Source organism: Callorhinchus milii, unplaced genomic scaffold, assembly GCF_018977255.1.
Source record: "Callorhinchus milii isolate IMCB2004 unplaced genomic scaffold, IMCB_Cmil_1.0 Scaffold2, whole genome shotgun sequence".
NCBI lineage: Eukaryota > Metazoa > Chordata > Chondrichthyes > Chimaeriformes > Callorhinchidae > Callorhinchus > Callorhinchus milii.
Genome location: NW_024704743.1, coordinates 14188427 through 14201443, shown reverse-complemented (window position 1 = coordinate 14201443; position 13017 = coordinate 14188427). Strand labels below are relative to the sequence as shown.

Here is a 13017-nt window from a genome sequence, read left to right as displayed (position 1 = left end):
CATTTATAACTTTAATACAATAGAAAATATTAAGGTATAGGGAGGGTTTTAAGATACCTGATATTCATTAAAAGATCAAAACTCAACTAACTTTTTAAAACCTTCACAACCATAGGTTAGATAGCACATGAGAATCGGTGAATGCTTAAAATGTTTCCAATTTTGAGCAAAAATGCAATACAAATGATAAATTGAGACATTACACAAGTTTGTTGTACTTTATTGCCCTGCAATAAATTCCAAATAAAAGGTTCAGTAAAAGTATTCTTCCTGCAACATTTTGTTTATCAAGAAAATGATTTTAGATTCCTTTCTATTTTGGACCACATTATGCATCAGTAAAAAAATTCTAAATATAAACGTTGAAATCTTAACAACTAAATTGGCTAAATACTTCAACAGGTACACTAAATATAATCATTGCAGTTCAATAGTATTCATTATGCTCTTAACAAACTGGCCATATAATTTTAACTAACGGTAATAAAAATCACGAATAACCTGAAATATTAGACTTGTGTAATTGGGAGCAAAAGTCACAAATTGTCAAAAAAAGTCAATGAAAGTAGGAGCTGGTGTAAAATCTACAATCACTGCCATACTCCTTACTGCCACCGGAGGATACTAGCAAACTGATATCCAATGGTACTGCACAGGATGAGCAGTTTCTTTATTTGAGAGTCCATTATAATTAATGATTAATGTAAAGATTTATCCAACTTAAAAACTCATGACAACTACGTACATATTCTATATTCATTACTGAAACTAGCGCGGAGATGCAATAACATCTGTTCTCAAAAACTCAACTCATTTCCCTGATGCAACCAAAATTCGCTGTCTAAGTGGAGATGTTCAACTACTAATAACATGATCCCACCCTTTCCCTCCCCATAGAAAATAAACAGTGGATTTCTTTATGAAAATAACAATGGTAAAAACAGTAATGGTAAAAATACTCACTCAGAAAAATAAAGCCAATTGGTTGGAAATTCTCACCGCTGCCATTTAGAAAAAAGAACATTCAAACTTTGCACCGTAGACGTGCTACACTGTCAGGATTGATGGGCGACAATAGCAAAGGAATGTTGGGCAAAATCGGTTCTAACAATTTTAAAAACTTACACTGAGAACATCAAACTATGCTACATAAAAGAGTTCGTAAAAAATAGATTTATGAAATGTGCACCGATCATGGAGCTACTCAAGTTGGTCCCAATTAAAAAGATCCATCAACCTTGTTGAAGTACCTAAGTAACAGCAAACTGTGCTCAATAAAGTTCTAAACAATAAGAAATTTAGAAAAATGGAGGTATCTAAAATATTTATTAAATTTTGCCTCCAGTTGATCTAATTACTTCCCCAACAGCACAAAAACAATCTTCATAGTCTCTCTCAGCTAGCGTTTTCTTTTCCTTTTCGATAACTTATTTGTAGTTCTTCGCAACTCGTCAAAGGTTGCATGATCTTCTTCAACATCTTCCTCAAAACCAGCTCCTTGCTGGTTACTTTTAGGTCCTGACAATCAATAGTGTGTATGTGAAATATATGAAAGTCAATTCATCAGAGATAATCACGTAACCAAACATAGATAATTTTCTTTCCAGCGTGTCAGTGACACGATGAAGACTTCTGGCAAAGCATATTGGCTATCCAGCCTCAATAATAATAATTTTTATATAGCACTTTACCACAGCATTGACATGACAGCATGCAGTGACTGTGTAATTTATAGGCAAACGCGCTAGCAATTTGTGCACAACATTGTTCCACAAACAGCTATCAACTACAATTTTTTATCTGATGGATAATTGGCCAGTGCATCAGGAGAAACTCCCTTCTCTTTTCAAGATGCACCACATGATCTTTAACATTCTCCTGAAAAGGCAAATAGCACTTGGTTTAACTTTCCAAACAAAGGATTGCACCACTGACAACGCAGCACAGGCCCAACACTGCATTGGAGTGTCAGTCAAAATCACAACGTGGGGCTTGAACCCACAATCTTTTGACTAAGAGGGGAGCGTGGCCGAAGGAGGATCTTGTGATGTGCCTTGAAGGATCCTCAATCTTTAGGGCAGTTTTATAATAATGATATAATTCATGCATTTGAGATAGCGCCTTTCACATCGTTGAGACGTCTCAAAGCGTTTCACAGGATATACTGTAAAGTGGATTGACTGTATTTTGTGAGCGAAATGCCGTAGCCGGGTGCATACAGCAAAGTCCCACAAACACCCCCCAGTGCTACAGCTTAGACCATGTACAAAAACAAAAAGGATATTGCAGCGATTGAGAGGATACAGAGGAGGGCAACTAAAACAACTGAGGGAATGGAGGGACTGAGCTATGAGGATTAGCTAATCTGGGCATGTTCACCCTGGAGAAGAGAAGGCTGAGGGGTAATATGTTTACGGTCTTTAAGATTCTAAAGGTCTAATCTTTAAGGTCTAAAGATTCTATTTTATCATGTACTGAACACAGGACACTACCTGGGACTGAAGGGGTGTAAATTCAGAATAAATCTGTGGGAATGCTACTTCCAGGATCGAGTAGTAAATGTGTGGAACAGGCTCCCTCAGGAGACGGTGGGAGCAGAAAGTAGATTTCTGTTAGGAAATAGTATCTCGGGATACAGTGTGACATGTGCATGCAGTATGCCAATATGGTGGAAGACAAACTGGATGGACCTTGGTCTTCTTTCGCCTAGCAAATTCTTATGTCCATATTAACACTCAACGGGTAAAATAATAATTTAAAAAATCCTCCCCATGCTTTTCCTTTTAGTTTCCCTCTGCACTTTTCGATGAACTTTATATTTTATTATTTTCTACTTGGATTCCAGTCTTTTTTCATAAACTTTCAAAAAAAAATCTCAGTTCTTTTCCATCCTTGGAGAAGTTTGGTGGCAACTTTTTTTCCAAAACAGCTAAAACCTCATAGCTTGCTGTCCAGTTTAATTTAATTGGCTGAAAACAATCTCTAAAGACCAGGTGTTCAGCCAATGAAAAGCTCAGACCATCAAGCTTAGCATCATCACATTATTGATTTAATGTGGTCAACGCTGCAAATGGAAAATTATCCTCACAGGTTTGTAGGGTAACCATGTAATAACAGTCACCCCACTTGGGTCAAGCAAGAGAAAGCAACTGGCACCCATGGAAAAGTAACCCCCACCCCCTCCCCCTCACACACCCAAGTCAAACAACATCAAAAAAGGATGCCAGTGGAGAAATTGGAAAAAAGCTGGTGAGAAAATAGCATCCCAGCAAGTTGCACCCAGTGTGCTGTGCGTGCTGTGCTATGCCGGCTATGGTTGGGTTTGCTGCGCCGTTAAATTGGTAATTCAGTAAGTAGGAACCCAGTTGTTAGTCAATTGGTTGATGGTAATAATCCCTCAATCCAAGACTGTTTGAGGGGTACCCCTGTGCATGTTTAGCTGCCGCGTTTCTCCCACAAAATACACTTTAGAATACATTAAGTTTGCGCTGATCCACCTACCCTCATCATTCCTGCGCAGGGAGATCTCCTCTTGCCAATGAACAGCCTCTTGTACAATTTCCTGAAGAGTCAAAACTTTTTGTAACAGTGCTGTCCTGCCTAAATGAGGTGGAAAGATAGGTTATTGTTGAAGAGACAGTTGTTTTGAGATTAAGTCAAGTGCAATCCCGTAAAATTTCCAAAACAATAATTGAAGGACCACATTTGGCGGGCGGGCCGGACAGGCGGGGGGCGTGAAGCAGGCCACAGCCTGCTGAGCGGAGAGGTTGATAAGGGGTTAGCAGGTCACAGAAGTTAGCAGATCACAGAGGTAAGAAGGGGCAAGACTGTTGAGGGCCTTGAAGGAGAGGAGTTTGAACTCTGAGGGATAGGGAGCCAGTGGAGCCGAGCGAGGGTGGGGATGATAGGAGGCGGTGGAGGAGAATAGAGTGATCAACTGTACCAAAGGCAGTGGAGAGGTCAAGGAGGACGAGGAAACAGAGGGACCCCTGGTCACAGACGGACGGAATGTTATTTCACACTTTGACCAAGGCTGTTTCTGTGCAATAGGCAGCATGGAAACCTGATTGGAGGGGTTCATACAGGGAGTGGCTGGAAAGGAAGGAGCAAAGCAATGATTTGTTCAAGGACCTTGGAAAAGAAATGGGGCAGGAGGTTGAAGATGGGGCAGTAGTTTGAGAGCAGGAAAGGTTTTTTGACGACAGAGGTGATGACAGCTGTTTTTAAGGGGGTGGGAATGATGCTAATGGACAGGGAGAGGTTGATGAGATCGGTGAGTAGAGGGGCAAGGAGGTGGAGCTAGGAGGTAAGGAGAGGGGTAGGGATGAGGTCAAGGGAGCAGGTGGTGGGTTTCATTTGGGTTACAGTGGTGGCGAGAGAAGAACCACACCAGTGTCACGGAGTTTAGGTTGTGGTGTATGGTGGAAGGTGTAGCTGGGTGGTGTGGCCTCAGTCAGGGGTCACCAGAGGTAATCCAGATTTCTGTGAGGGCCAGGATATCAATGTTTCCATCAACAATGGAATGATCGTAAGGGCTTTGTTGGAAAGGGAGCGGACGTTTTGTAGGGCAATTTGGAGGGGACAGGTGGTAGAGGAATGTGTGAGACGGGAGAGGGTGTGGGACGATAGGCAGGGAAGGTGGGAATGTGGATGAGTGGGGGATTGGGTAGTCAGTATGGCTGCTGATGGACATCCAAAGGTGAGCCCGACGGAGGATTCCCAGGCTGGAGCAGAGGGAAGCTGTGGGACGGACGGTCAAGTGGGGATAGGAGGCGAGGAGGACGGAGGGAGAGGAGGACCGAGTGGGAGTGAATGCAGGGTACAGGACAGCAATGGGGGCATTTTGGGGGAAAGCAGTTCGGGTCGGGGGAAAGCAGTTCGGGTCGGGGGCAGCAGCCAAAATGCGCAGGTCAAGACTAGAGGTAGGCAGTTAGCGGGACATAGTCAAGCCACAGGCATGAAAACAGCGAGGGGCTGGAGAAGGCAGTGGGGGGGCTGGAAGAGGCAGCGGGGGGCTGGAAGAGGCAGCGGGGGGCTGGAAGAGGCAGCGGGGGGCTGGAAGAGGCAGCGCAGAAGGGGGTTGAGGGGGCAGGGCACTCATTGAGTTACAACAACAACTTGGATTTATATAGCAGCCTTTACTCAGCGTAGAGTCCCAGAGCACTTGACAGTGGTGGAGTCTGACCCTGAGCCAGGAGGAGAGGGAGGGGGGGGGGAGGTGACCATAAACACGATCAAAACAGAAGGTCTTCAGGCGGGATTTAAAAGTGAGGAGGGAGGGGGCAAGGCAGAAGGATTGAGGGAGATCCAGAGCTTTGGGGTGTAATGGTGAAAGCACGGCTGCCAATTGTGGAGTGGAGGGGGTGAGGGACAAACAGGAGGCTGTAGCCGGCCGAGCGGAGGCAGCTAGTGCTGGAGTGGGGGGGTAGGCAAATCGGATAAGTGTTATTCACCGGGTTGCCCAAGCTGGAAAATAACACAGAGAAGCTTACAGGGGAAAGAGAGAGGAAGGAGATAACAATATAAAATTATATTGAACCGATTCCTTCCAATAATTTAAAACTGGCCGGCGGAAGTGATGTCACGCGGGGAGTTTCGACCGTTGGTTCAGGCGGGAGATTTTGAAATGGCATCTCCATGTCTGAACCCACCGGTGGCCGCGACTCCCCCTGATCTTCACTCACCAGCCAGTGCCCACAACTAGTCTCGATCCCAGAGACCTCGGCCCTGCCTGCCGTTACCTGCCGGGCCCATCCCCGAAACCTCGACTCTACCTATACCTGCCGGTTCTGATCCACGAGACCTCGGCCCTACCTGCCAGCTCCTGCTGACCTCGATCCCAGAGACCTTGCTGCCACACTCGCCTCTCGCACTGACCCCGCTTCTGCACTAACCTCGCGCCAGAACAGCTCGCTCGGTTTGCCCCACCGCCGCCGCTCCTGGTTACCTCCCGCCCGGCGGCCTCGAATCAGCTCCCGGTCGCACGGATGAAAGGAAATCAAGGATAAACCACAGGGATGCAGAAGTCATTAAAAGAGACAGAGCAGGAAGGAGCGAAACCATGTCAGGATGATGTTAGGTTAAGAGAAGTGATAGAGGAAGACTACAATGTCTTTGAATTAACAGAGTTGCAAAGGATCATCATTTAATGTGAAATGCATTACCTGCTGCCCATTTTTTATGGACATAGATGGCGTTTATTGCAGTTGAAGTTGCATCGATATTATTCTTCAGTTTTTCATAGATTACTCTGGATTGCTCTTTTGAGGCCAAGTAATCGATGGCAGTTTCCTCAAAGCTCTGCAGTATATTTTGACCTTCTCTCAAAATAGGCTCCACACATTGTATGAACCATTTCAGATATTCATCATATGCAGCCTTCTTTGCTCTGTGATCCTCATGACTAATGTGAGTGAGAAAAGATTCCGTCAATTCCACAGCTTGACTTCCCATCTCTTCCCAGTTATCTGTGACTAACTCTGTCTGGTTGGTGGCCTCTTCATAATCCTGATCATGGATATTAATATAGCTTTTGAAGCTACTGGAAAATTTCACTCCACAGAGATCGCACTGCGTACTGTCTATTTGGGCTTCCCTGAAGTTGCTAGGAATGGCTTCGCTTTGTTTGTTGGCAACTGAAGTCCCCTGCTTTGAAGCTGCAAGCAAGTATTTACAAAACAGAATTACATGCAGAAGACGCCGCCATCTCTGTTTCACAATATTCTTTTTCTGCACTGTGGAGGCAATGTCCTGGAGATGATCATCACTTTCCTCAAGGTGCTGCTCAACTTCAGGGGCAGTTTTATTTTCCTTTGGCTCAAATACAATCTCATGAATTTCCGTTTGGAACTCATTACTGAATCGGTCAGCCTTCAACTTCTGAAAATAAATCCCCCGCACTGACCCAGGGCCAAGGTGCTCCCATCGCCATTCACAGTCATGCAAATACTCTCCGTCCCTCTCATTCAGCAACTCTTCAAGGGCATCCACTACCATTTTAAGACTGCGTGCAGCATTAACTTTTTCTACAACTTTGATAAGTCTGACTGGAACTTTTGACTTGTGTTCAGCAACAATTTCATTCAAATGTTTTTCCGCCTCATTGAAGTTATATCTGATCATTTGCTCAATCTGTGGGTCCGCAATAAGCTCAATGTTCACCAACATTACGAGACACAGAACTACTGTTCTCTCTGCCTCTCCCGATAAAGTATTCTCTACATTACTAAATGCATCCAGAAGGACATTGAAGTTCTCAAACCATCCACACAAAACTTTGACCAGGTAGAAGAGGTGCCGTCTCATTTTGTAAACTGCTCCTTGTGAATCCTTTGGTTTGTATTCATTTATGATACTAAAGGCATTCTTTCCATTGAACATGAAGTCCCAATAATAAAAAAGTGCAATGAAGCTCCTCGGGAGGCAGAATGTGAGGTTCTTCACTAGACGCATAAGAACAGAGCAGCATAAAACAAACTGGAACTCGAGCATCATGACAGTGTTCACAATGCTTGGGATGAGTGGCTCAACACATTTCATAACTGGTACATTCATGAAACGAAAAAAGGTGTGAATGCACTTCTCTGGGTCTCTCCCCTTGTAGAATTCATTCATAGATGTAACCAGCAGCCTAAAGAAGCACAAGGGCAGCGTCTTTGTATTCAGCATCCCAAACTTCCCCTCTGGTCCTCTGTCTTTCCTTCTTTTGCTCTGGACTTTCTTGTCTTCATGTTTCTCTGTTGACTGCTTCGCTCGTTCAAATCTGTACGCACTTTCTTCTTTTTCGAGCAAGAATTCAATTTTATTGGGATAGTCGGAAGTTAGAAGGTAAACCTGTTGGGCCTCAAGCCAAAGGTCTGTTGACTCTCTGCGATCCCGAGCTGTTGAGGATTCAAAGCGAGAAGCAATGTACATCCTTAACACAGTTTTGAAGCTGTTGTATTTAATGGAATTCACCAACCCCAAGACAATTTTGCAAGCTGCTGCGTTCTCCGATACAATTCTCTGATGGAAATGTTTTGGAAAAACGGCACATAACAGAGGCTTGCATAAAGCGTACTGATCTCCAGTGAGGATATCTTCAATTTTTTTAACATCTGGAAACATCTTTTCTGTGAAGAAATGTTTGGCTTCCACCAACATGCCATTAAGTGCTGTCAGGTAAAACTTAGCTGCAAAGGATTTTTGTGCTTCATGCCTGAGTAGGAAGTGATGATGGTCATGACATGACGAGGAGGTACACTCCAAACCACAGACAAACTTTGGACAAACATCTGGAACACTCAGTCCTGCTTTCTTAATTTCTTCAGCAAAGTGACAAAAGCGGAGCAATAGGTGTTTCTGTAGCAACTTCCTAAGTTCTTTTACTTCGCATTTATAAAAATTGCCTTCCTTTTCCATCTTTTCCTTGAGATCTGGGTCAGATATCAGCTGCAGAATTCTTGCTCCTTCAAATATTGGAATTCTACCGTACTGGGCATCCACATGTAAAATCCCCCAAAAAGCATAGGATGCTTTGACCATTTCTTTCTCAGCATTGTTGTGAGGCTTGTCGAAGGCTTTCACCAACTGAAGCAAAACCTCTAAACAGTTCAATGAGGGTTGAAAATTCATTGCCCGCTTACGATCATGTTGCAGGAAAACAAAGAGGGTCTCCACCATCCCCGCACTGTTGTTTTCACTTCTAAACTGATTGAGAGCAGCCAGGATATCATCGGTATTTTTGGTTATCACTGCTTTCAGTAGCAAGGCTTCAGCTAAACCAGACACTAGGTGCTCTGTGTTCCCGAGGAGATTTATTGCTTCTTCTAATATCTCTAGTTTGTCTGAGCCACTGATGTCTTTTCCCTCCCCTCTCAGTAGACTCACTCGAGCTGCAGCAACAAGACATTCAGCTTGAAATTCCTTCTTATTGGAAAGTCTTGCTGCCTCCTGGAGCTTTCCATGCTCCCGCATCAAGACAGCCGCTTCTTCCTCACGTCCCTGCTCTTTTAAGAGCTCAGCTGCTTGTTGCACACAATTCTTTGCCTTCAAAAAGACCAATTGATCTTCAGGGTGAAGGCAAGACAGAGAATTCATCATTTCCATGGGTTTGTGCTCCCTCAGATACTTTGCAGCAGCCTCTAACCAGAATTGATCCGCAGTGTAGGGAAGTTTGGTGAAAGGATACTTCTTTTTGCAAAGTATGGTTTCATACCTGATTTTTTTTAAAAAAGCACACAAGATTAAAAGGATCATTAACATGCAACTCCACTAAAGATCTGTAAGACGTGTTTATGTGTATATATTTTTAAGAGATCTAAATGCTTGTTTTACATAGGAAAAAGAGATTCACATCTTCAGAGCAGAGCTCCTGATGGGAGAAAAGAACAGAAAAGTATTCCAAGGATGAGATTTTTTTGAAAATTTGATACATGTAGAAACCCATCACCATGCTTAAGAGTATCCAAATCAAACAGAGTTCCACATATGCATGCCACCTACACACGGAAATTTCCCTGCATCTGGAGTGGAATCTGTACTCTCTCCTTGGAGGGATGGACCCTTTTTAACCAATTCTGGAGATTTTAGGGAAGCGTCAAGGCTTGGGGACCACAGAGTGTGGGTTGGGGTACTGCTGGAGTCTGACCAACTAACTCTGCATTGCTTGTGACTGAAACCGCTATCCCCGAAATTTCTTGCTCTTGTTCAGCTAGGAGCACCCTAGCCATTAGAACTTTGGCTTATAATAGAATATAATAATTATGATATAATCAGTAAGGCCTTTGATACAGTTCCTCTGAAAGTAAAGAGAGCGAGAATCCGTGGAAGTCTATTACAATGGATTTGTAACTGGTGGACCAGAAGAACCCAGAGAATGGTGGTACAGGGAATGTCATCAGATTGGGAAAATGTTACCAATGGAGTCCACAAGGGTCTGTTTTGGGTCCACTTTTGTTTAATATTTTTATAACTAGGAGTCGTAAAGCACAGTGGCTACGTTTGCAGATGACACCAAGCTAATGAAGACGGTAGATTGCAAAGCCAAACAGAATAGGTTACAGCAAGATTTGAACATACTTGGGAATTGGGCAGATGAAATTCAGTGTAGAGAAATGTAAAGTACTTCACATGGGGCCAAAGAATCCAGGAAGGGTCTATTATTTGAACGGAATCAAAATAATATGTATGGAAAATAAAAAGTGGGGGGTCCTGATTGACAATAATTTGAAGCTCTCGCAACAATGCTCTAAGGCAGTGAGTAAAGCAAACCAGATCTTAGGATGTATCAAAGAAAGATAGCAAGCCAAAATACTGGGGTAATTCTGCCACTGTATAAATCATTGATGAGACCGTACTTAAGAGTACTGTGTAGTTTAGTGTCCCACAAACAGTCGTAGATTGATTATTATTATTATTTTTTTGAAGGGATTATTACCCCAGAAAAGTGATCAGCCAATCGACTAACTGGGTTCCTACTTACTGCTAGGGAAAGAGAGGGATGTATAGTAACGAGTCTTGCCCAACGTTTCGACCCTGCCTGGGAATCGAACCCAGGTCCTCTAGCTTGCGAGGTGAGTGGTCTAACCACTATCCTACAGGACTCCACTTGCAAGGTTAATAAGAGCTGATTGAGAATAATCGCTGATCTCAGTGACTCTCAGTGCCCCTTTTAAATCCTTCCAAGTTGATCTGTCATGAGCAGTGCCTTGTAGTTCTGTGTATCCACCCGGCTCAGGAACCAAACTGCTGTCACAACCATAGAGGGTTCACTTGATTCTCACATTCCATTGCCAAACATGTCACCTTGGCTACTTAGCTCTAAGAAGACCCAGTTTACCTCAACCGCACCCCACCCAACAATTTTGTATTGGGGGGTGGGGCAGCCAGGAGTCTGACATATGCGGAAACCCATCGCTGTGCTTAAGAATAGCGAAACCAAGCTGAGATTTCCATGTATCTCACCTACACATTGGAATCCCAGAGACAGATTGTTGGAATGGAATGTGCACTTTCCCACTGGAGGGACGTATCCCGCTTACCTAATTCCAGAAAGTATTAGGCGCAATTTGGCAAGAGCCAAGGCTTCGGGATGCCAGAGAGTGCGTTGGCATACTGCTGGAGTCTAACTAGCTAAAATAGCATTGCTTGCCATTGATATCGGTGTGAATTTATATAGGGCCTTTCATGTTGGGAGAATATCCCAAAGCACTGGGCAATCAAGGGGTTGCATCTGAGCTGGGGATTGGATTTGGCGGAGGGGTTTCAGGGGTGGGGGGCACCAGGGTAGGGTGGGTGAGGAAAGATGACAGAAAAGTCTCAAGATAGATCATGAATGAGGTGAGGGAAGGTGAGGCAGAGAGACTCCTTAATGGAGTTCCAGGGTGCAGGGGCAGAAAGCTTCTGCCACCACTGGACCCCTCCTGAGGTGAGAAGGCGCTGATGGGAGCTAATCAGGAGAGTCTCAGTCCTGTCGACATTCAGCTGGAGAATGTTAACTCTCATCCAACACTTGATGTTTGACGGGCATTCGATCAGAACAAGAGATCCTGCAATCGAGGCAGTGAGATAACGTTGGGTATCATCCGCATACATGGGGTAGTTAACCCCATGCGGGTCAATGGTAGCGCAGAGCGGGAACATGTAAATGTTAAATAGATGACCAAGGATAGAGCCCTGAGGAATACCGCATGTGAGAGTGCGAGGATGAAGAAGCTGTTGGGGGAAACAAAGTAGAGACATTTGGAATGGTAAGAATGAAACCAGGAAAGGACAGAACCATGAAGATGAAACTGCGAGAGGCAGTGGAGAAGGATAATAATAATACTTGCATTTGATATAGTGCCTTATCACGTCTTCAAGACGTCTAAAGCGCTTCACAGAATATACTGTAAAGTGAATTCATAAAATCATAGAATTATACAGCACAGAAGGAGGCCATTCAGCCCATCGTGTTCGTGCCGGCTCTTTGAAAGAGCTGTCCAAATGAATCCCACTCTACCCGCTCTCTCCACATAGCAGCGCTCTCCCCCGCTCTCTCCTGCAAATTTGTCCTCCCCAAATATCTATCTACTCCCCTTGAAAGTTGTTATCAAATTGGCTTCCACCACCCTTTGACTGTATATTTGGTTGTTTGACAGCTTTGAAGGCAGCAAGGGGGTCAAGGAAGATGAGGAGGTAGGGCGAGCCCGGATCACACATGGAGAGAATGTAATTTGTGCCTTTGACTAGGGCAGTCTCGATACTCCCCCAGGAGGATAGTCTCTAGTTGGATGTTAGACACGGGGTGAGCAGCACAGCTCAGCAAGAAATGCCTGAGAACATTCCCACCATCTGCCTAACCACAGCTTGAACACACATCCCTACTGATGGTGCCACCATTTGGAGGTGCAGAGCTTGAGCTGCAGCTGCTTACTTCTCTGAAAACCTAAAAATTGAGAAAGGATAATGCATGCTAATCTGAACATTTTATAGGCCTTATTCCTGTTGGAAGATTGGACTAATTCTATGACATGTGCAACATAAGGAATGGAAGAAAGAGAAAGATTTTGGAGCATTAAGAGTTAAGACAATTAACAGGAGGAGGAAGGGATGAAATCAAGACTTTTTTTAAAAAACAAGAAATATTTGTATGCCACCTAGACAGGTGAAAGTGTATGTTATTCAACACTGCAATGCTCGATTCTGAATACCTTTTAATAGCCTGAGCAGCATCGTTGTACAATTCACCACAGCAAAGCATTTTTAGTGCCAACTCAAACTCGTCCACTTGCTCATAACATTTTGCGGACTGCTTGTAACATTGTGCTTTTCTGTACATGGTGGCAGCATCTTTCATCTGAGATTAAAAAAAGAGCTTCTGGTAATTTATTGATACATTACAATAACTTGCACCCTTCACCCGGTGAGCGTTTCAGATCGCATAATGTTGGAAGTGTTAATATGCCACGTTAAATTAACATTGCAAACGATAATATGCTGCCCTACTCATAAATTATAATGAATAGGTTTACATAGATCATACAGCACGGAAAGACA

At 43.9% G+C, this 13017-nt stretch overlaps 1 protein-coding gene across 4 annotated transcripts in view; it reads right to left on the bottom strand.

Annotated features, from left to right (window-relative positions):
• Positions 1-204: 204 nt before the first annotated feature.
• The window catches only part of LOC103185509 (TPR and ankyrin repeat-containing protein 1), a 58039-nt gene continuing 45226 nt past the window's right edge, over positions 205-13017 (bottom strand). For 2 of the 4 annotated variants that reach the window (XM_007904049.2, XM_007904048.2), the window contains exons 21-24: positions 12672-12817; positions 6165-9196; positions 3502-3600; positions 205-1518 (exon numbers count right to left, since the gene is read on the bottom strand). In XM_007904049.2, the coding sequence (XP_007902240.1) occupies positions 1400-1518; positions 3502-3600; positions 6165-9196; positions 12672-12817 (3396 nt within the window). In that variant the 3' untranslated portion in view covers positions 205-1399. Of the gene's footprint in view, positions 1519-3501; positions 3601-5894; positions 5973-6164; positions 9197-12671; positions 12818-13017 lie in introns of those variants that run through there. The other 2 variants (XM_042332591.1, XM_042332592.1) reach the window with 2 other exon arrangements.